The sequence below is a fragment of the Dipodomys merriami genome, unplaced genomic scaffold (genome assembly GCF_024711535.1).
Source record: "Dipodomys merriami isolate MVZ:Mamm:240054 unplaced genomic scaffold, mDipMer1.0.p SCAF_31, whole genome shotgun sequence".
Lineage (NCBI taxonomy): Eukaryota > Metazoa > Chordata > Mammalia > Rodentia > Heteromyidae > Dipodomys > Dipodomys merriami.
Window position 1 is genome coordinate 13,675,746 of NW_027204604.1, and position 23,247 is coordinate 13,698,992.

Below are 23,247 nucleotides of genomic sequence, written 5' to 3' on the forward strand. Positions count from 1 at the left end.
GAGGTAGAAACAATTCAAGATTTGAGATTCTTTCCCCCTCTCCTCCCACTGTGATAACAGGGCTTGAACGCCAGGCCTGGGTGCTGCTTTCTTTCTTTTTCTTTAGTCCCAGCAAGAAAAAATTTACTTCTGCAGAAGGGTGCTCCATCAGCCAAATTCAAGTGCTCAAGGCTAGCACTCTACCTTTTTTTGGGGGTCCGGTCGTAGGGCCTGAACTCTGGGCCTGGGCGCTGTCCCTCAGCTCTTCAGCTCAAGGCTAGCGCTCTACCACTTGAGCCACCGCGCCACTTCTGGCTTTTTTATTTTTGCTTATGTGGTGCTGAGGAATCAAACCCAGGGCCTCATGCATGCAAGGCAAGCACTCTACCACTGAGCCACCTTCCCATCCCACACTCTACCATATGAGCCACAGCTTCTCTTCCAACTTTTTGTTAGAGTCTCATGGGCTTTCCTGCCCAGGCTGGCTTTAAACCATGATCCTCAGATCTCAGCCTCCTGAGTAACTAGTATTACAGGCATGAGCCACGGGCGCCTAACTAATTCTAGATTCTTAATGAGGGCTCTCCAACAAAGTAACAGCAGGAAAGAAACAGAGCCAGGAGTTCTGAGCATCCTGGTCTCACTTCTACACTTGATCTCTCAGCCGAGGGAGGAGGGTGGTATCTGCTGCCCCGGAGGGGGGCTCTTATCTCCCTACCCACGCTGTGCTCTTGGCCCTCCCATCTCTATGGGAGAAGAGAGGGCGCTTTCACATAAGACTGTTCTGCACATGGTGCCTTCTTCTGTGTGGCAGCACTTGTGGTAACTAGAGACACAGGCAGAGGGTGGGCCTTGCCCCATTTCGTCCCACTTCCGGGAGCCCCAGACACTGGCATCTGATTTCTAAGCCAGCAGCTGGATTCTTGACAAAGAGCTCCAGGAACTGACAGAGTTGGAGGCACAATGACAGCAGGCTGCCCCCAGGCAAACTCTGCATTCTGGTCTCAGAAAAGAAGGGAGAAGTGAAGAATGCCAAGTAGTCTGCAAGAATGGCCAAGGCCCGTGGGGGTGGGGAAGAGGCAGGCGACTTCCTGAGCACAGCAACGGGAGTGGGCTGGGAGAGTGGGTGTGCCCGGAAGAACGGGGGCGGGGGGGGGGGGGGCAGATGCTGGTGCTTCTCAATCAAATGCAGATCCAAGCCGGGCACTTGCACTGACTGCCATGTCGCGTTTCTGTGTGTGCAGTTTTGCAGTTTGGAGATGTCTGGAGAAGAGAGTGAGCAAGTCACCAGTGGGTGCGGATGTGGAGAGACAGCATGATGGAGGCGTGGCCAAGGACAAGAAGGAGAGGCAGGAGCATTCGGGAGGCGGCAGCCTGGCTGCAGGGGAGAAGGGAAGGGGGCAAGTAGACTATAGTAGCCAAGTGGCTGGCTGAGGGTAGCAAGGTTCCAGGAATACACAGGGCTCTGCAGTCTGACAGGCTGGGTGGTATTAAGCCCAGGAGCTGTGTTCCCTAAGACAACACCTGTATGTTCTCCACCTGACCAGTGGGTTCTGGGGGTCAGAATCTCCTCCATCAGAACAGAGTTCCTGAGGCCTAAGTGTCTACCTAAGGACAAAGAAGAGAGACAGAGGCCATGTCTTCTTCCTGTACAATCCTACATGGTGGGGGGTAGATGGATAACAACAAAATAACAAAACTAGCATGCACGAAATGCTTTTTTGTGTGCTAGGTACAGTGCTTAGGGTGTTATATGCATTATCTTAATTGCAGCCTGTCTATAAAGTAGTTTCTTTTGTTCTTTTTGCTGAAGATTGAACCCAGGACTTCGTGATGCTATGCACAAGCTCTGGCTCCAAGGTAGACCCTTCCTCCTGTAATGAAGATATTGCTTTCCCACATAACAGATAAAGAAACTGAGGCTCAGACAGGCTCATTGACCCATGATCTCAAAGCTACTTAATAGAGAACAAGTTCGAGTATCTTAACCCCATAGTCTGTGCAGCTGGTCACCACACGCTGCATCCTCCCTCATTCAAATCCCAAGGGATAAGGGCAATAACTTAGGCCCCTGAAAACAACTTGAACTAAGAGGACTTTACAAGTGTAATCCAGAGAGACAATTCCAGGGGAAAACCCAATCTCTGCAGTGTGTGAGAAAATGGCAGGAATCCACTCCCTGTCCAGTCATGGGTTGGGCTCCTGCAGCTTAAAGTTGAGACTAGATCCTTTGCTAGATCTTCCCATCTCCTAAGGCAAAAAGACAGGGGGCCTCTTCAGACTCCAACACAGCCCCATGCTTATAGGGAAGTAAGGGGTAGGCTCCAAGCCACCCACCTGTTCCCCTATCAACAAAGGGAAGGAGCTAGGCTATCTTGGCTCCATTCCTCCCGAGATGTCCTCCCAGCTGTGTGATAATAGGCCACCGGGGTACACTGGTTATGTGCTTCAGCCCTAGGAGGAATCTATGAAGACCACCAGAGGGTTTTTGGCCAATGGAAGGACAGAAAAACCCAGGATAAACTACAAACCAGGGCTGGGAAGGTGGCTCAGTGGTAGAGCGCTTGCCTTGCATGCATGAGGCCCTGGGTTTGATTCCTCAACACCACATAAGCAAAAAGAAAAAAAGCCGGAAGTGGCGATATGGCTCAAGTGGTAGAGTGCTAGCCTTGAGCTGAAGAGCTGAGGGACAGTGCCCAGGCCCAGAGTTCAGGCCCCATGACTGGACCCCCCCAAAAAAAACAAAAACAAAAACAAAAAACTACAAACCACCTCTGCCCCATCCCTGTGAAATAAGAATACTGCCCATTTTCACCCTGATTAGATTCCAGGTAGGTCTTGGGCTGAAGAGTGGAAATGGGTAATGAACTTGAACCAAAAATGCAGCTCTTAGACAGTCATCCATACCTCAAAGCCTGTCCACCTTTTTCATATGGTTTCTGATCATTTTTATTTTACCATTGTTCAACCTACCACTGGATTGACACAAAACTTTAAAATCTTCTGACAAATGAATTCCTTTCTCCTTGTGATAGGTCAATCACAATCCTCTAACCCCACTCTGGGCAAATTGACTGACCTCTTGGACAGAGGAGGCCCAGAGCTGCAGGCCTCCATGCTCTGTCACGAAGGCTGGAGGCAGAAGTCAGCTAGACGTACGAAAGGAAATGAGTCATTTGTGTGTTAGCTCCCTTTCTTCTGGAAATCTAGTTTACTCTTGGGCTCCACCTGTGAGACAACTCTGTACCCTACAATAAAACTGTGTATGCATGCTTGTGTACGCACGCACGCACACACACACACACACACACACACACACACACACACACACACACACACACACACACACACACACACACACACACACAAGCATGCACACTGGTACTGGGGCTTGAACTTGGGACCTGAAACTATTCCTTAGCTTCTTTGCTGAAGGCTGGCACTCAACCACTTGTCCATACCTCCACTCCTGGCATTTTGCTAGATTACTGGAGATAAAAGTCTCTTGGATTTGTGTGACCAGGCTGGCTTCAAACCATGATTCTCAAATCTTAGCCTCCTGAATAGCTAAGATTACAGCTATAAGCCACTGGTGTCTAGTTTCTCAATTTTTTTAAGCTGGTTCCCAAGGGCTTCTAAAGGCACACCTAAGAGTCTGAGCTGAATTGAAACAAGGTCAATGACAAGAAGCAAACTGAGTGAAGTCTGCTGGGATTACTAGCCACCACCAGGTGGAAAGGAAAGAGAAATGCACACCAGGAGAGGAAGTAAGACCAGAACTAATGAATCATCACCTACCGTGCACCAATGCTCCATACTTCTTCTATTTAATCCTCAGAATCATCCCCAAATGCTGGGAATTAGTCCCCATCAGTAGACAAAGAATAAGTTCAAAGTGGGCAATGGACAACAATAGGTAGACATTAGTGCTTTAGAATTCTCATGCAGGACTCTGAAAGCTACTGTGTGTTTTTCTTGCCACAAGCTGTCAAGGACCCAAAGATGGGTGGGGTTCCAGTTCAAAAGCAGATACCCGAATCTTGGTGTCCATCTATTCCCCTGTAGCAGAGGTGCTGGCCCTTCTAGACTGTCAATATGGGTCTGCAGGTGAAGAGTATGCAGATGGTGTGAAAGTGAATCAGCCATAAACCCCTCAAGTCTACAGCCCACAAGTGGGTACCCAATGGGCTCTCGGGGATGCTAAACTACCAGCTCACTGCAGCAGTAAGTTCTTATAGGAGATCTCAGAGTGGACAGCTGGTTGCCCTGGAGGCATTGCCATGCCTGTGGAACACTACAAGGCCAGCTTTCTGTGACAGTAATGGTATTTGTATAGTGGTTAAGGAGGCAGGTGCTCCAGGAAAACCGCCTGAACCCATACCCAGGACCCTCCACTTCCTATGAGCATGGTGGAAGTTACCTAACCATAGTTTACTTGTTGATAAAAAAAGAGGAAGGGGGAATAGTTTGTTATTCTGTTGTTCTAAATTAGTGCATGTAAACTGGTTAGAACACCATCTTGTGTGTAACACACATAAATGATAGATAGCATCCTAAGTATTCAATCATCTATGAAGCTAACTCTGCTCCCCCTGTACCATGCAGCATTATAGGAAATCTAATCTAGAACTCAGGGCTCCTAGCAGAGGGGTGAGCAAGTAAATGGATGCAGCCCTCCTAGATCTGGAAGCTGGGGAACCTTATCCCTGTTTTATCAACAAAGAGGTTGAAGCTCAGGCAGTTAAGTGGCTTATTCAAGATGCACAGTTAGCAAGTGACAGGTCCAGGGTACACAGGTGGAAGGGGCCACAGGAACAGCTCCTCCAAAGCCAAAATTCTAGACTTCCACTCTTCCTGAGCATCTAGTCATCCTTGCTCAGGCCACCTTGGCCCTGTTCCTTCATGTCTAACTGGAAACCCTCCTGCTGAGACACCTCCTGCAGATCCTGGGTTCTGCTCTGTCCAACACCAGCCATGCCTCTGTCAGAATTAACCGTGAGAACCAGGGCTCCTAGCAGAGAGTTGGCACCAAGGATTGTTTGCAGAGAGCAACAGATAACAAATTCTGATAGAGAGCAGGACTAAGCCAGAGAGTTCTAGAACACAGAAAGGAGAAAGGAGTTGCTACTTGTCATGCAAGAGGCAGCAGATGGGGCTGGGAAGGTGGCTCAGTGGTAGAGTGCTTGCCTTGCATGCATGAGGCCCTGGGTTTGATTCCTCAGTACCACATAAGCTGGAAAAAAAGAGCTGGAAGTGGCACTGTGGCTCAAGTGGTAGAGTGCTAGCCTTGAGCTGAAGGGCTGAGGGACAGTGCCCAGGCCCAGAGTTCAGACCCAAAAAAAAAAAAAAAAGAGGCAGCAGAGTCAAGTGTAGTAGCCTCAATGAAGCCTTGTTTGAATCTTAGCTTTACCAAAACTTGAGACTTGAGACTGCTTTTGAGCAGACCAATGCTAATCCTTAGGCTCCCTAATTTCTTTTATATCTGAATCTTGTGTAAGTCAATGGAAAAACAATTAGTAGAGCATCCTAGTTGGATTTTATTCTGTTTTGTTTGTTTTTTTTGTGCCATCTCGGAGGCTTGAATTTGGGGCTTGGGCACTGGCCCTTAGCTTTTTCACTCAAGGTCAGTTCTCTACTACTTGAGTCATATCCCCACATCTAGGTTTTTGGTGATTAATTGGAGATAAGAAATCTCACAGAATTTCTTGCACAGCTGGTGTCAAACAGTGATTCTTAGATTTCAATCTCCTCTCCTGAGTAGCTAAGATTATAGGCATGAATTACCTGCACCATCCCATCCTGATTTTTATTTTTTGCCTGTCCTGGGGCTTGAACTCAGGGCCTACATGCTGTCCCTGAGGCTCTTTGTGCTTAAGGCTAGCGCTCTACCACATGAGCCACAGTGCCACTTCTGGCTTCTTCTGAGTAGTTTATAGGAGCCAAGAGTCTCACAACCTTTCTTGCCTGGGCTGACTTTGAACTGGGATCCTCACATCTCAGCCTTCGAGTAGCTAGGATTACAGGCGTAAGCCACCGTGCCCCAGCTCCATCCTGATTTTTAAATAAAAGAGTAGAGAATTAAGTGCTTTTCCCACCCCTCCTGTGTGCCCCTTCCCTGTGACCCCCCACTACCCAGCCACCTGGGTCCTTGGTATGGTGAACCCCCTCCATAATCCAACAACCACAGAATTAACCACCTGGCATAACAGGAGGCCCCCAGCTCTCCCCCGGCTCCACAGTGTGGCAGGGTTATTAAATATTTTGCATATAACCCTTGAATAGATCTCATTATGAAGATGAGATGGGTTTATACAAACAAAGCACAGCTGGCAAGTAGTGAGTGCTCAGTGCATGTCAGTCACTATTGTCAGCAACTCAGACAGGCCTGAGTGTTAAGTGGTCCCCCACAGGGCCTTGAGGTGAGGGTGTCTGTCCTAGCTGTAGACTGTGTTGGCCTCAGTAGAGCCTGGGACTTCAGTACTTTCTTCTATGGAGAATGAGCTTTGGAGCCTGGCCCTCAGTAGCCCTGAAACTACAGGCTGGGCTAAAGGACCTCAGAAAGGCTAAAGGAGCCAAGCAGGTTTCTCAGCTTAGAGACTTGGCCCTACAGCTCCTGGGAGTCCAGCTGGTCCCTTGATAGTGGCAGCGGGAGCAGCCTCAGCCTGCTGAGAAGCAAGCAAACCCCGCTGCTGTGCAGTGTCAGGCAGCACGAGATCTGGAACCCGCTCCTGTGGCTGCTTCCAGCCACATGGCAAGGTCAGCAGCAGTGGCACTGGGCACCTGCCTCCCTACCCCAGATGGACACAGCTGCCCTTCCCCCGAGTGCAGGAGCAAGTGCAGAAGAGCCATGTCTGTATGCTTTGTCATCATCGAGGCCAGGAAAGGAAGTACCCATCCCCCGTGGCAACCCCTGAACTCCAGGACAACACCTCCTGGGAACATACAGACTCAGTGAGAAAACCAAAGCCTCCATGACAAATCACTGGCACCTACAACAACGAGGTCCCGTTGCAATGCCCAGGCATGGCAACTGGAGCATCCCAGAGGAATGATGAAGCCGGATGCAGGCTAGGGTATAGCTCAGAAGTAGGCATGGAGCCTTGAGTTTAACCCCACACTGCCACACTGAAAAAAAAAAGATGGAAGACTTGAGCCTAGGGTAAAGAGTACCCTTACATCCTGTGGGGATTCCTCCTACCACAGGGCTTGGAGGATCATCTGCTCTGAAGGCTCCAAGCCAACTAGACCCAAAGTTGTACCTTCATTCAAATAAAGATGAGTAACTGGAATGCCTTCTCCCCTTATCATAAGCACTTAATGTCTTTAAATAGCTCTTCAACTTCCCAGTCTTTCAGGAAGGCTTCCTGAAAGGCAGAGTAACTTAGGAGTTGAAATATAGTCTCCACTCTACTTAGATCTTCAAAATTGCAAATAATTGGAAAACTCCACTGTCTAGTCTTAAACCAGTTTAAGGCCAGGCCTCTACTAGGTCTAGCCTGGTTTGTGATCTGCCTTTAGCAGGACACTCCCCTAGGCTGGGGAAACAGAGGCCCAATCCCTGGTGAGAGATACTGCTTTGGAGGGACAAATGATTGTTTCATTTTTACCAGTCCTGGGACTTGAACTCAGGGCCTAGGCGCTATCCCTAGATGCTAACTTTTACTCAAGACTAGCGTTCTACCACCTGAGCCACAGCGCCACTTCTTTTTGGTAGTTTACTGGTGAAAAATCTCACAGACTTTCTTGCTCCTGCTGGCTTTGAGCCAGAATCCTCATATCTCAGCCTAAGTAGCTCGGATTACAGGCGTGAGCCACCAGCGTCCAGCTGGAGGGACAACTTCTAAGCCCAGACGAATCCTCCACCTGGGTGCCTCCATATAGCCATTCAGAGGCTACAAGAGCAATCTTGTGAAACTGAGTCCCAGTCAGTGACCTCTCTGGGAATGTAGGAGACACAGGATTATTTGGGAGATATTTTAGGGGTGAACCTCCATTCTCTCCATGCTCTCTTCCATCTAAATATCTATCCAGAGTCTACAATCCTCTTCCAGTACGTTAATTCCCATCAGCCATGATTCCTACCCAATCTTCTCATCTGCCTTTGGTTTCCTTTTCAACTTCTCCAGCTAGACAAGATTCACCATCAAGCCCCACGCTTCTTCTTTCCTTCCTTTACTTATCTTTTACTATTTTTGTGCTGGTACTTGAGCTTGAACTCAAGACCTCAGTGCTTTCCCTCAGATTGTTCATTCAAGGCTCTACCACTTGAACTACACTTCAACTTCCTCTTCCTTCCTTTATGGTTCTCTTCCCATCTCTTGCCAGAATCCCACTGGTACCTGCTCCTTCCCAGAGAAATAAATCATCAGTCTACTAACATTTACCTGTCACTCATGTCTGAGAGGCATTGTTCTTATTCCTAATCAAAAGTCACGCCAAAACTACACGAGTCCTTCCCACCCTCTGTCTATCCCCTCACGCACACATAAATTCTACTTCCAGGTTCTCCTCCCCTCTGCCTCGCCTGGTCTATTTTTCATGGCACATTTGCCACATTCTCTTTATCCCAGAATGATAACGGGTGTGTCTTTTTCTCTTCATCTGGCCTGTGAACTAACAAGCTGGCCCCGTCTGCCCATACAGACTGCTTGACAGTTGCTCCTGAATTAAATGGAAGCAATCTTTGGGGGAGGCTTGAGGCTCTGAGAGGCAGGGCATCCCAGGAGTTAAGTTCAAATCCTGGCCCAGTTGCTTGCTTGTTTTACTGGCTTTAGGTGGGTCAACTGTTTTTTCAGTGCATCGTTTTCTTCATCTGTAAACACCAGGACCATGGATTATTGTGAGCATTAAATGACGTGTGTGTGTGTGTGTGTGTGTGTGTGTGTGTGTCTGTGTGTGTGTGTGTGTGTGTGTGTCTGTGTCTGTGTCTGTGTACATGTCAGTTATGGGGCTTGTACTGGGCCTGAACACTGTCCCTTAGCTTTTTCCCTCAGGCTTTATCACCTGAACCATAACTTCACTTTTGGCTTTTTTTGGTGGTTAATTCGAGTGCAGAGTCTCACTGAATTCTCTTCCTGGGCTGGCTTCAAACCCACAGAATGCAGCCCCCTGGTTTGCTAGGATTGCATATATGAGCCATCAGCGCCTGGCATAAGTGACTTTTGATAAGGAATAAGAACAATGCCTCTCAGACATGAGTGACAGGTAAGTGTTAGTAGACTGCTGGTTTATTTCCCTGGGAAGGAGCAGCTGCCTCCTAGGAAGCAGCTCCTAGACATGGGGACGTTGGACTCCTAAGCCCTGTGGCACCTTAGGTACTCCGAAGAGAGAAAGCAGGGCTTTCTGGTAAGATGCCAGCTTCTCCAAAGGAGAAGGGCCTATGTAAGTGGGTCACCAAGGGCAAAGGGAGCCCGTGTCTTCAGAATCTAAGGAGTAACCAGCACTCAGTGTTTACCTGGGAATGAAGCCAGGAGTTTGAACCCTGTGATCTCTGCCTGGGGTCTAGTTGGGGGAAGTGTTCTACTATGGTCTTATTCAGACACTTTTACTCATTCAGCTCTTCTGTATACACACAAACACACCATATTCAATGTGTACTGCAAGCCAGTGAATGTGCAAGGGATTAAATTATATTCACTGATCACTGTGAACACATACCATCCACCATACTCACTGATACAACCTCACCCAAGTTCTCCGGGTTTGTGCTGTTAACCCAATATCTCCCAGCACATTTGCCCAAGTCTTGCTGAGAACATTCACTGTCTTGGGCATGCTCAGTCTGAGGTTATGGTTTATAACCCTGGCTTTCCACAAAAATAACCTGGAGCTTCTGACACTCAACCATTCCACTGTACCCAACAACAGCACTCAAATGGGTGACCTGCAGAACTCCCCGATTCCACAGGGCTGGATAGCAGGAGTGTTTCTGGTACACTAGCACTTGGAACCTGCCCTTGTCCTTTATTTTCTACAACTCCAGGTCACAGGAGTAGCACTATGAGAGGCCCAGCACCAGGGCTTCCACCCAGAAATTAGAAGACTCTGTGGGGAAACCGCCCTTGCCAGTGGCTCCGAAATGTATCATTGAGATGTCTAAAATAGATTCCAGGATGGCTAAGGCCAAGGCCAAGCCCTGCCAAGCTTGGCAGCCTTGTTGGGGTTTGGCTGGAAGTGAGTTGGAGAAGAATCTGTGTCAAACATGAACTATACAGCAGCACTATGATCTTCTGGAACCAAAGCTCTTGGGAGGTGAACCTGTAGCTGCAGAAGGGCTATGTTGCAACCTCTTCTCTCTGACTTAAGGCACTGGACTAAGCTGGGGAGTCTGAACTCCCAGCAGGTCTTCCTACTGTCCTAATAGGAGCATCCCACCTCTGCAGTTTGTGCCTCCACCTTTCAGCAGCAAAAACTCTGGGTGATATATGACATGTCCTTCAGCACCCCATATTCCAGGCACATACTTCTGCATCCATACTGAGCCCCTATACTGAGTATACTTCTGGTACAATTCTATTTCTTCCTTAGACCCCACCAGGGAGGTATAAAGAGCTTCTGGGGCACCTGTCCATCCTCTACCTCATCTCTGCTCATCAGGAGGACTCAGCGACCTGGGCCCAATGGGCAAGGTAGAACTGAACCCAGGATGCTCCAGTATTGTCCCAGGCCTCAGAAGTAATAGTATGTGGGAAGGTGTAGGAGGTGGTGGCTGCCCTGAGGGCTGCCCTGGGATTCAAGGGGCTCTGGTTGGAGGGAGCCAGCCCACGCAGGGCAGTGAGCTGGGGTCTGGGTCTCTGGGTCCTTCCTGTGCAAGCAAGGGAAGGCTGTAGGCTCCTGGGACATCAAAGGCATCTGGGTAATCCAAACAGGGTGTGGGGGGAGGTCAGCCAGCACAAATTAGAAACAGGTGGCGTCCACTTCCCCTCTGCTGGCTGGCTAGCACAGCCAGTGTAGGCAGTGAGAAGTGGCTGTAGGGAGTACAGCTTCCAGGTTGGGACAGGAGAAAATGCAGCCAGGTGCTGTGGGCCCCTAGCCGGGATCACTCTCATATGCAAACATGATGAGGAAGGCAGTACTGTGGTCCAGGGGGATGGAATCCCCTGAGCTTGGGAGCCACGTGAGCAGGCCAGGCTCTGCATTATCTAGTCTTCATTTCAAGACAAATGTTAAGAAAATGAAAGGAGAAGACAACGGAAGAAAAGATGAGATGGAGTTTGCGAGGTATCTGAGTGTCTGACCTCAAATATAAGAACTCTGTGAAAGGCAAGCTAGCTCCATCTGTCAGGATCAGGGAACAAATTTGGGCCATGGATGGAAATTCTCAGAAGACAGAATCTTGGCTTCACAGGGGAAAAAAAAAGATCTTTCCAATAATGACTGCTTTATAGGGAAATAAGGTAGTGAGCCCTCTGTTACTAGGAGTGTGTAAACAGAACACCCACCTGCCTAGGATGCCACAGAGGGAATAATTTCAGCTCTAAGTGGGTGGCTCAACCAGACAATTTCCACTCTTTGGTTCTGTGAAATTCCAGGGAAGGCTGAGGGAGGCAGAATGCTGTGCAGAGGTGCTGATCTGCCTTGCTGGTTGCCCAGGGAGACACTGCAGCAAACCACACAGGTGACTGGACAGCAGGGTGCCGAGTGGCAGGAGTGGACTCAGAGTCTCTGCTCAGCCTGGCCAGTACAGAACCAGGCTCCCAAGCTCCATGAAGCAAAGCACGAGCACCACCAAGCCCTCGGGTGACAGGCTGTGAGGGGTGAATACATGTGTGGAGGGAGAGCTATGGGGAAGGGAAAACCTGATGTTGGCAGCCTGGGGCAGGGAACAGGTAGGGGTAGTTATAGCCCCAGAAACACATTGGCAAGGGGGGAAAGAGAGAAGGGTCAGGAAATACCTCAGGGTTCCAGGTGACTTGGTCCTTTCAACTGAGGTCTAGAAAGGGCCTGTGGCCTGGAGTGGGCCAAGGACATTCCCCTGGACAGAACTTCTCCGGCACTTGTGCTCTGTACCTTCTGCCCAGACAGAGGGTCTACCCCTAAGATCCAAGCTGTCTTGTGAGGAGGCCAGCTTCACTGCAACAATCTGAACAAGGTAAGGCTCAGAGAAGAGGAAAAGAGGGGTGGACCCTCATCCACTCCTTGGGTAGGGCATGGAGTCTGGCCTTGCAACAAATCAACCTGAATGAAGTAGGGAGAAATACTGTCCTCAGAGCTAACCCTGCGGAAGGTAATAGATCTCAGGCTCCAAAGTTCCAAGGCAGCTTTTGCTCTGCAATGCATGTTCACCTGCTTGTCAGAACCCCATGAGCCTATGATTTGCACAGCCTCACTCTTCCTCCAGCCCCACTGCAGCTGCCAGGAAAAGAGCAGAAGTAAGCTTCATTCACACTTTCCTGTCAGGCCTTAGGGAGCCCTGGGAAGAGCCAGGCCTGGCGCTGGGTGGAACCTCTGATGCTCAGGTGTTGGGGGAGCTTGCACATGTACCTGTCTGCTCTAGGTAGCCATTCTTCTATGGAGAATGCATATCTCTACTGTCCCCTCCCCTTCCCAAGAGCATTGAATTAAAAAAAAAAAGTGTGTGTGGGTGGAGGAGTCTGGGCTGGCATTTCATCCTCTCCTATTCAAAGCATCCTACTCTGGAGTGGTCTCCTTCCTGACACCCTGAAGGCTTCACAGCAACCCAGGGAAGTGGACAGCCTCCTTGCTTTTCTCCCTCATTTCTATGTGGCCTGAACTTCTGAGGGTCTGTCAGCATAACCACCTACCCCCAATGGTCAGGCACCCACTGTGAAAAAGTGGGACTGGTCCAAGTTCCTGGGTTCTTTCAGACCCTGACCTTGGGTTCTCTTAACTACTCCGTTCTGTCCTCTTTTTTCTGGAAGGCTGAAGGAAAAAAATCTATATGTTTGGGGGAGTCAATAGACCAACTTTGGTGAGGAGGAAATGTGGGGCTTGAATGTTAGTTAACTGCTCTGTTAATATAAACTCTTTAAGCTACCTAGGATAGTCCCATTTTCTCTAGCCTTTCAGGGTAAAGATGTGTTTTCTCTCAAGGAACCTGAACCTCAGAGGAGAACCTGCAGCTTAGGACTCCTGGGCCAGGAACTCAGGAACATAGCTTCCTGCTCAGGCCCAGATCAGGCCTGGTGATCTGCCTCCAGGAGCCAAAGTGCCTGATGAGGACTATGGGGCTAGAATGCAAAGCCATCTGATTCCTGGAATTGGCCTGTTTCCCCTGGGGACGCACCCCCTTGGTCTTCTAAGTTTCTAGGATTCCCCAGGGAGACCCTAGTTACTTGGCAGCTTCCAAGGTGAGGAGAGGGACAGGGAGTGTGCCTAGCCCATCTGGGCCCCAGCTGATTTCTGGGAAGGGGAGGATCAGGTTTCAGTTCTCTCCCTTTATTCCAGAAGGCTCTCATTTGGGACTGACTTGTCTCCCCCACCCACTGCCTCAGTAATTGGGTCTTGGCAGCTTCTTGTGTCTGGGATGGGACCAGGATATGCTCTGGTCTCTTGGAAGGAACAAATACCATGTCGTAGCTCCCATCCTGACATATCAGGGCAGGCATTCTTCTCCCCAGAGGCCATACTGGTCTCCATCAAGGGCCTGCCTGACACACTTTACAGGCCTTTGGCATAGGTCCTCCTCACCCCCACCCTGCCAGTACATACTCTACCCTGCCTTCAGACAGGAGCAAAGCTGGGCCTAGAGTCACCAGCTGCTCCTGTCATCTGGTTCCAAGCATGACCTCCCAGGGCCTTTGGTCTCTCAGCTGGAGGTAGCCCAGTGAACCAAACTGGGAACCCAGTAAACTTCACACTCTCCCCTCCACCTGAGAGCAAAGCCTCTCAGCCCTTTGGGGACTTCCCAGGGCTGCTCTGGTGACCTGTGCCCCTCTGCAACTGCTGCCTCCACCCTCTCTCAACCAGGTGTCCTAGGAAAGAAGAGTCTTGGGCCTGGGGACTCATCCATGCAAATGACACTTTGGACCTTCTATTTCTCCAGATAGGTGGAGGTATGCTTGAAGAAATGACAAGTTCAAGAGCAGGAATAAGGAAGCACAGCTCAGCCCCTCTCCCCTGTCCCCACCCTCCAGCCAGCCCTAGGACTACCTGTCAGGGTTCCTGTGGTGAACCCCTAAGCAGTTATGAGGTCCTTAACTGGCAATCAATTCTGGGGCCATCTGCAGAGTGAGAAGGCCCAAATCAGCTCGGTCACCCCAAAGGGTATAAGCTCTGACCTTGAAAATGGTTCTGTGCCCTCTGATCTCTCAGTCCTTCTGCTTTCTCACACTTGATTTTTCCTGCCTAAGGCACACAAGGTCCTCTCCTCTCCCACCATCCTCTCAGTCTCTGGCAATGCTCATTCTCAGTCAGCTGCATGCTTCAGTCACAATTCCACAGCCACCTCCGCAGACAGGCCTAACACAGGTCTCCCTACCCAGTTCCTCTGCAGTGCACAATCCAGCTCCAGTTCTCCTTAGTCCTCCCTTCCTGTCTGAAATCAGTTATCCTCCACCTCATTATCTGTCTGGCTCCATTTGGGCTGCAAGCTCCTTGAGAGCAAGACCCTCTGACAGGCTCACCGGACAAGTTCAAGGTGGGCTCATCCCTTCTACACACTCCACCCCCAATTCATACTTTTCCCAGACAATAATGGCTTTCAGAAGGGGCTCTCTGGGGGACAAGGCTGCTTCTCCCCTTTTGCCCTTGTCCAGTCACCTAATTGCCTCTGCAAAAACCCATCTGTGGCCTCCTCCACAAGGACAGGTTCCTTATTCCTGCTTATGGAACTCTCATCCTGGCCTACAGAGGAGGCGGGAGGCACCAGAATGATCAGAGCAGGCCAAATGGGCCTCCTTCAAGCTGGGCACTCTCCAGGGGTGACTGGCCTATCCATCTCTGCTCTACCAAGCGGTCACTCAGTCTGTTCATCACTCGGTCCCGCCCCCTTCACACACATGACACACCCCTTCCCAGCCCCAGCTGGGCGGGCAGTATGCAGGGTATTGGGAAGCTTGGGTCCCTCAGTGCCAGGGCTGGAGGATCCCCATCCCAGTCACTGCAACAAGTCCTTAGGCAAGGTGGCTTGCCCAGACTCCAGGCCTCTCCACCGGTCTCCCAAGGCCCCCAGCACCACCCTGTGGGCTCCTGAAGCTCCCAGTTTGTGTTCAGCACATCTTCAACTTATCTCTTTCTGAGGGCAGGGGGCTCTAGAAAAAAGCAAGACCAGTTCCCAGGGTGCTGCAGGGTTTTCGCATGGACTCTTCAGGGTCGGAGAACAATGGAGCACCTCTCCAAGCTTTGTTCCTCTCTACCCGGCTTGCTTGGCTTTCATTAGCCAAAGGGCAATGTCTTCCAAGTCTCCCACATTAAAAAAAAAAAAAAAAAAAAGCCCAGACCTTTCCCTAAACGACCCTGGTGGAGGGGCTGGGGCAGAACCTGGGGCTGAGGAATATGGCTTCTCAGGCATCCAGATGCGCACAGCTGGCTGCCCGGTCACCTCCGGTTCCAGATGCTTTACTTCTCTTTGCCAGATCCCTCACACTGGGGAAATCCGACTGGAGCTCACACTCGGGATCCACAGAGGAAGTGGGGCCTCAGCTCTGCTCCAGAGCCAAACGGCCCTCACATCTGTTCTCCCCACATCTGTGCTCTGGATCTAGGCTCTCACTGACTGGACCACAGCATGCTAGATACTGTCTCGTCCGGCGCAGATCGCTTCCACAGCCCAGATCTCCCCAGCAGCCTCACATTCTGCCTGGACTTGGAGGGAGTTAATGATTCTATTTCTGAAAACCCTAAGTCCCCCAACCCATTGTCCAGCCTCACCTCGGGCCGACCAGGCGGAGAGCCTGGGCTCCCTCTCGGAAACATCTCAAGGCAGACTTCGGCCAGGCGCCTCTGGATAGGCTAGCCCTGCACATCTGGAGGCAGTGCCCCTCCTAACCTGCCCAGTGATCAACAGAACCCGACCGAGAGGGGGAAGGGGCGGCAGCATCGCCTTCCTCCACCTCTTCTCCCTACAGCTGGCCAGGAGAAGGCCAGGGGAGGGTGGGGTGGGGCGGGGCGGCAGGACTTACCCAGCATCTGGCTGAACAGCAGCTGCTCCAGGTCGCCCAGCACGGTGACCACTAGCTCGGGGTCCACCTTGAGGAAGGCCCGCTCCTCCTGCCCCTTGGCGGAGGGCACGGGCCCGCCGGGGCCCTTCTGCGCCTTGGCCTTGCTGGAGAGCAGCTCGTCGTCGGATTTGCCATCGTCGCTCACGGCCGCCTCGGGCGCCTTGCTGAGCGGCTTGACCTCGGCGTACGGTCCCCGCGGGATGCGGCTGGGTTTCCCCAGGCTGGGCGCCAGCGGGGCCAGGGGCGTCTTGGCGCCGCCCGCCGGGCCAGCCTTGGCCTGGAAGAGCGAGTGCTCGGACTTGGACAGCGTCTTGGACATGAGCGGCGCCTCGCGGCCCTTGGACCCCATCTTGCTCAAACCCTTGGGCGCCTTGGCCATGTCGTCGCTCCACTCGGGCTCGTAGAGCTGCAGCTTCTTCTCGGAATCGGTGAGGAACGAGAGGTTGGTGAGGGACTTCTGTTTGCGCAGGTTGGAGGTGGGCGGCCCGCCGGGGACGCGGCTGTCCATGCTGCCGGACTTGAAGACCTTCAGCTCGGCCGCGCTGGTCTTGGCTACGCCGCCGCCGCCGCCGGCCGGCGCCTTGGCGCGCTTGGGGAGCATGGCTTTGCCGTCGCCGGCGGCCGGCTTCCTGCCGGCTCCCCGCGGCTCGTCCGCGCCCTCGTCCCCGCCGCCGCCGCCGCTCAGCTCCGCCTCGGGCTGCGCGCTCTTGACGCCGCTGCCCAGCATTCTGCCCGCCGGGAGCGCATGGACGGCCCGCGCGTCTGCAGGCACGGGGCGGGGGAGGAGGGGCGGGAGCGCGGGGCGGGGAGGGGAGGGGGAGGAGGGAGGGGCGGAGGGCGAGCGGGGAGAGAAAGGACGGGAGAAACCGAGCAAGAAGGGGAGAAAAGGAAAAAGGAGGCGAGAGACGAGCAGCGAAGGGCGCCGGTGGGGAGGGAGTGGGGGGGGGTGGGAGGAAGGACGCAGGGAAGGAAGCCGGGGAGGGGGGAGAGACCAGGAAAAAGCCAGGAAACGGCGGGCGTGATGGGGCAGGGTCGGAGGAGAAGGGGCGGGGCGGGGGAAAAACACAAATTAAAACATTTCAATCAGTCCAAGGAAAGATGGATGACCCCCCCTCCCCAAGAGCTCCATCGAAGCCGGGCGCGCGTCGGTGCCTGGTCCCCGGGCCCCGGCCGCCGGGCCTTGGCGGCTCCGCGGGCAGCGCCCTGGCCGCCCCTCGTCCGCCTCCAGCTCGAGCGGACGCGGCGCTCTGCAGCTCCGAGCAGCTAGGAAGGAGGGGAGGGGGGCGGGGAGCGGGCGGGAGGGGGGAGGAGCGCGCGCCCGGGAGGGGGCTGAGAACGTGTCTATTTCTGGCTGGGGAAGGGGAGGTATGGGCGAGCGAGCCCCAGGGGCAGGGGGCATTCAGGGCATCCACCGGGTTTTCTCTTCTCTTGGCGCAGAGGTAGGGTGGGGTGGGGGTGGGGGGCACGGTCGGTTGTTCCCTGCGGCATCCAGGATCATTGAGGAGATTTGGGGTTTCAGGTAAACGGGAGGAAATGGGGCATGCCAGTTTGGTAATACCGGAGAAAGGGGAGCTGGTAGGGACTAGGGGACCCGATGGTGGGGAAGTTCTCAGTCTCTTCCCCAGAACCCCTTGGTCGCGCCTCCACCCCCCACCCCCAGGAAACCTCACCCTACCTTCCTTCCGTCTCTGAGGTGTGAGGTTGTGTGGACGCCCTACATAGGCAGCAGAGAACAGTTCCTGGTCTGGAAACACGGGAACTAACCCTTAGGCTCAGGAGACTCGATTTCCATCACAGTCAAATATATGACCTTGTCAAAGTTATTGAACTCGGTCCTTACAGTGACTATCATACCAGCTTCCTAGGAGAGAGGGGTGCTGGAGCTAGAGAGCCCTGTGTCAAACTAAAGATGCAGCAGGGAACCCACCCTTACTCCCTTGCCTGCCAGACCTTCAGCTCTGTGAAAACAAACAAACAAAAAACAAAACTCCATACTTTTCCAGCTCTCCTTCCTCCCCTCCTACCTGGAGATGGAGTGGGGCAGGGGCAAGAGCCAGATGGAGTATTCAGCATTTTGCCCAGACTTTCCCTCAGCAGAGGGCACAACACTGCCCAACTTCCTGGACAGTGCCAGGTTGTCTGAGCCAAAGGCTTTCAGGAAAGATGAGGGACAAGAGAGAGTAGAGGGTAGTTTCTGAAAGCAAGCTTGCTTCAGGAAGGACAGGCTCCAGGTACCCATTGGGAATGGTAGAGCCCTAGGAACTCTGCCAAAACGTGGTATATCCATCAGATTGCATTCTCCGCTATCCTCAAACTTCATCTTTCTAGTCTCTTCTCTCCTTCCCTATAGAATCTGAAGTGCATTAAGTCTCATGCGTGTCTTGTACCTATCTGTCTCTAGTACCAGCTCAGGAACTCTCACATCATGGAACTGTCTCTGTACTTGCACGAAGCAGGTGTGATGGCAGAGTAGATTCAGAGGCTTGAGATGCTGGGCACGGGGCTTGTAGCCTGCGTTACTCCTGACAGTATCTGGAGACTTTCTGCCTCTTGTGACCCCAGGGCTGGCCTGGACACCATAAAGTCTTCAAGGACAGACATCACAGCAGAGAGGATGCAGTCCCATTCTACTAAGAACTCAGATCCTCAAACAGAGAGGGTTAGGTAAGAAACATGGACCCCAGGCTGGGTCTTAGAGTTACAAAGATGGAGATTCTGCCTTCAAGGAACTCAGTGTCAGACAGAGAATGCAAAGTAGACAAGACTGGGGAAATAATAGCCCTGTCCCTGTGAGAATGTAATGTCACACACACTGATGAAGGATAGACAGGCATGGGCGTGTGTATTCTAATCACAGGAATGACAAGAAGCACTGTCTCAAAATTTGTGGAGGAAGGGAGCTGGGTGCAAAGATTCATCAGCAGGCAGTGTGGCTGTCTAGGCAGGCTGTCCTCAGAGGCCTGGGTCCAAACCTTAGGAGAACCAGGGTTCCAGGTCACATAGGAAGTATCAAGGAGCTCCTTAAAGGTATGTAAATGGTAGCATGCCAGAACTTGGCCCTGCATAGAGAACACCAATCATGGGATTTATGAATATTCATAGTTATGCAGAAAGCACAGATCCCATTTCAAAAAATGAATTAAGCCCTACCTTTGTTGCCACATTTTAAAGCACAACTGTGTTCTTCCTCACTATCCCACTGGCCATTTTTAATAATGTCACAAACCATCATCTTTTATTATGTGTGCTAGTACTGGGGCCCAAACTCAAGACTTAGCTTTTTTCACTTGAGGCTGGCACTCTACTATTCGAGCCATAGCTTACTTGTGGCTCCCCCCCACCCCCCCACCCCCCCGTGGTTGACAAGAGATGAGTCTCTTGGATTTGTGTGCCTGGGCTAGCTTTAATCTATGATCCCCAGAACTCAGCTATATTACAGCTCTGAGTCACAGGCTCCAACTTGGTTGGTTTTTTGTTTGTTTTTGGTGTGTGTACCAGTATAGGGGTGTAGAGAGCTGCGAGAGGCCGCACCTGGAAGATGGCGCCGGCTTCCGCCCTCCGCCTTCCCGATGGCGAGTGCTCTCGTGGTAAACAACTCCTTATATGGCTAAGGCAAAGAATCTGGCTTGCTTCCACGCACCTGAACCTATTGGTGGTTCCCACGTGGCGTATCAGGGTTGGCTACCCAGCGGGTACTTAAGGCTGTGGGGAATTCTCCCCGGGGTTGGGGTCACAAGATTAACAAAAGGTCCTGAATAAACGGCAGAGAGAAGAGTCCGGTGTCGCGTCGTCATTACCGGCCGAGGCGGTAGCGACACGTGGCGGCCCTTACGGGGACTCAGCCATAACCCCAACGAGGACTCAGAACTCTCTGCGGTCAGGGTGGTGCACCGGTAAGTCCCCAGGTAAAAGGGGAATCCGCCACAAGAGCGGGGAGTAAGTTCCCAGGTAAAAGGGGAATCCGCCACAAGAGCGGGGAGTAAGTTCCCAGGTAAAAGGGGAATCCACCACAAGAGCGGGGGGGGGGGGGGGGGGGGGGGATTTTTGCTCTTCTCGGTAGATAAAGAGAGAGTGAGAACCCGGGGCTAGTCAGTAGAGTAGCCAAAAGTGAAAGTAAAAGTTTGTTTACCAGCTTTAAATGTTTAAAACATGGGCGCTTCTTCTTCGCACCCAATTTTTTTGGCTCTCAATGAGCTACTGCACTCAAAAAAGTTAAAAATAAAAAAGAGTACTTTAGAGAGATTTTTGAATGAATGTGACATCGTTGCCCCGTGTTTCGCTGTCTCCGGAAGCCTCACGGTGGCCTCTTGGGAGAAACTAGGGAGGGACCTAGATTTTGCCTCTGAACAAGGAACGCTTAAGAGCGGAGTGAGACCAATATGGAAACTGATAAGAGGCTGTCTCGAGGACCAGCGTTGCAGTGAGGCGGTAGAGAATGGTCAGGCCGCCCTAGAAATGCTGCAGGAAGAAAGATCGGAAAGGGCAGACAGCAAAAAGGAGGAGAGCAGGGGGGGGTCATACCCTGATTTTGCCGAACTAGAGACCTCTGAGTCTACAGACTCAGAGGAACTACAATCACTCATAGAACAAATAGAAAAAACAAAGATAAGAAAGAGGAGGAAAGGGAAGGAGAGAGAGGACCCAGATAAAGACGAATGCACGCCCTCCGTGCACCGCCCCACACCTTCGGCCCCTCCGCTCTATGCGGAGGACCCTGGAAGTGGCAGCCCCGGCTGTTCTTTCAGCCCAGGAGTGTGGAAAGCGGTCAGAACCGAGTTACATCTAGCCTGTCCAATATTTCAGGATCCACAGGGACAGCGATATCATGAACCCTTAGATTTTAAGGTGATAAAATCTTTAGCTGAGTCTGTGCGGACATACGGAATCACGGCCTCCTTTACTGTAGCCCAGGTGGAGGCCCTAAACAGACACTGCATGACACCCGGTGATTGGAGTGGGCTCGCACGAGCTTGTTTGAGCCCAGGTCAGTATTTAGATTGGAAGGCCTTTTTGATTGAATTTGCTAGTGAAGAGGCTGCGGCCAATCAGGCTGGGGGAAACCCAGCTTGGGACAGAGATATGCTGCTTGGACAGGGGAGATTCGCCAATCAGCAGATAGGCTACCCGGTTCAAGTTTATGAACAAATCAATAAAATTGGCATAAAGGCATGGAAGGCCTTACCAAATAAAGGCGAGGTGAGTGGCAATCTCACCAAAATCCTGCAGGGCTCTATGGAGCCGTTTTCGGACTTTGTTGCTCGTATGGTTGAGGCCGCTGGCAGAATTTTTGGTGAACCAGACACAGCCATGCCATTAATTAAACGGCTTGTTTACGAGCAGTGCACTAAGGAATGCAGAGCCGCCATAACCCCATATAAGAATAGGGGACTAGAAGCATGGATGAAAGTTTGCAGAGAGCTGGGCGGACCACTAACTAATGCTGGATTAGCTGCTGCTGTGGTGCAATTAACCCAGAAGAATGGGGGCTGGGAAGGTGGCTCAGTGGCAGAGTGCTTGCCTTGCATGCATGAGGCCCTGGGTTCAATTCCTCAGCACCACATAAGCAGCAAAATGAAAAAAGCCGGAAGTGACGCTGTGACTCAAGTGGTAGAGCGCTGGCCTTGAGCTGAAGAGCTGAGGGACAGCGCCCAGGCCCAGAGTTCAGGCCCAGGAAAAAACCTATTTAAAAAACGCTGCAAATTTGTCTAAACAGTTGTCTAGTTATCTTTTAGGTAATTGAACTGGGGAGTTCGACAGCCTGATGGAACAGCTCAGGATTGCCATCGTCGTGGTGAACTCGACCCGAGTGGATGCCGGATTGGCGGAGGGGTTATCTTCATGGATCTCCGCTGCTATGAATCATCTCAAGGAGGGGGCGGGTTTGGGAGCCCTGACAGGCCTCCTGGTGTTAGCCTCCTTGGTATGTCTGTGGTGCATTTGCCAAATTAGAGGTTCTCAGCGTCGCAGTGCAGCCATGGTTATCCAAGCCTTTACAGTCATTGGAGCAGGTCAGTCCCCCTAAGCGTGGCTTGCCACTCTAAAACAATGAGCACAGATTGCAAAGCCAAAGTACTGCAGTCGAGAGGCATGAGTTTTGCCCTCGAGGAGAGCATGTTTGATTGCACACGGGTTCGATTCGCCTTTTCCCGTCCTTGTGAAAAACGAATCAATGGACAGGCTGAGTCATCCCTAGAGAAGGTACCCTCTGGGAGAAGGCTTGTATGCAGTCCTTGCAATTGCACAACAGGGATCAGACCTCTGTTCTCATCTGTGTTCTTTAAACAAAAAAGGGGGAACTGTAGAGAGCTGCGAGAGGCCGCACCTGGAAGATGGCGCCGGCTTCCGCCCTCCGCCTTCCCGATGGCGAGTGCTCTCGTGGTAAACAACTCCTTATATGGCTAAGGCAAAGAATCTGGCTTGCTTCCACGCACCTGAACCTATTGGTGGTTCCCACGTGGCGTATCAGGGTTGGCTACCCAGCGGGTACTTAAGGCTGTGGGGAATTCTCCCCGGGGTTGGGGTCACAAGATTAACAAAAGGTCCTGAATAAACGGCAGAGAGAAGAGTCCGGTGTCGCGTCGTCATTACCGGCCGAGGCGGTAGCGACATAGGGGCTTGAACTCAGGACCTGGGTACTGTCCCTGAGTTTCTTTTGCTCAAGGTTAGCACTCTACCACTTGAGCCACAGCTCTACTTCCTTCTCTTCTGGTAATTTAGTGGAGATAAGAATCCCACAGACTTTCCTGCCCTGGGTGGCTTTTGAACAGTGACCCTCAGATCTCAGCCTCCTGAGTAGCTAGGATTATAGGCGTGAGCCACCAACACTGGCTTGTTTTGTTCTTGACACAGAGTTTTACTCTGTAGTCAGGCTAGCCTCAAATTCCAGAGCTTCCTACTTTAGCCTCCAGAGTGGTAGCTTATAAAACACCTAAAGTCCTTATTCTTCGGTCATTCTCTAATTTATACAAAGTGCCCTTAATTCAACCACATGGATGCCTCAAAATTCAATGCACAGCCTACAAAATTAAGAAAAATGAGGGAAGGCATGGGTTGAGACGAATGGATGAGAATTTTAAAAGGACAATATTGACCAAGAGGCACTGTATTCATGAACTGCTTTGTTGGATGGCAACTCCTTTGTACAACT

At 51.7% G+C, this 23,247-nt stretch overlaps 1 protein-coding gene across 4 annotated transcripts in view; it reads right to left on the minus strand.

Annotated features, from left to right (window-relative positions):
* Positions 1-23,247, minus strand: part of Nav1 (neuron navigator 1) — a 240,692-nt gene that overhangs the window by 134,133 nt on the left and 83,312 nt on the right. For all 4 annotated transcript variants that reach the window (XM_070041842.1, XM_070041840.1, XM_070041843.1 and 1 more), the window contains exon 4: positions 16,062-16,862. In XM_070041842.1, the coding sequence (XP_069897943.1) occupies positions 16,062-16,862 (801 nt within the window). The remainder of the gene's footprint in view (positions 1-16,061; positions 16,863-23,247) is intronic.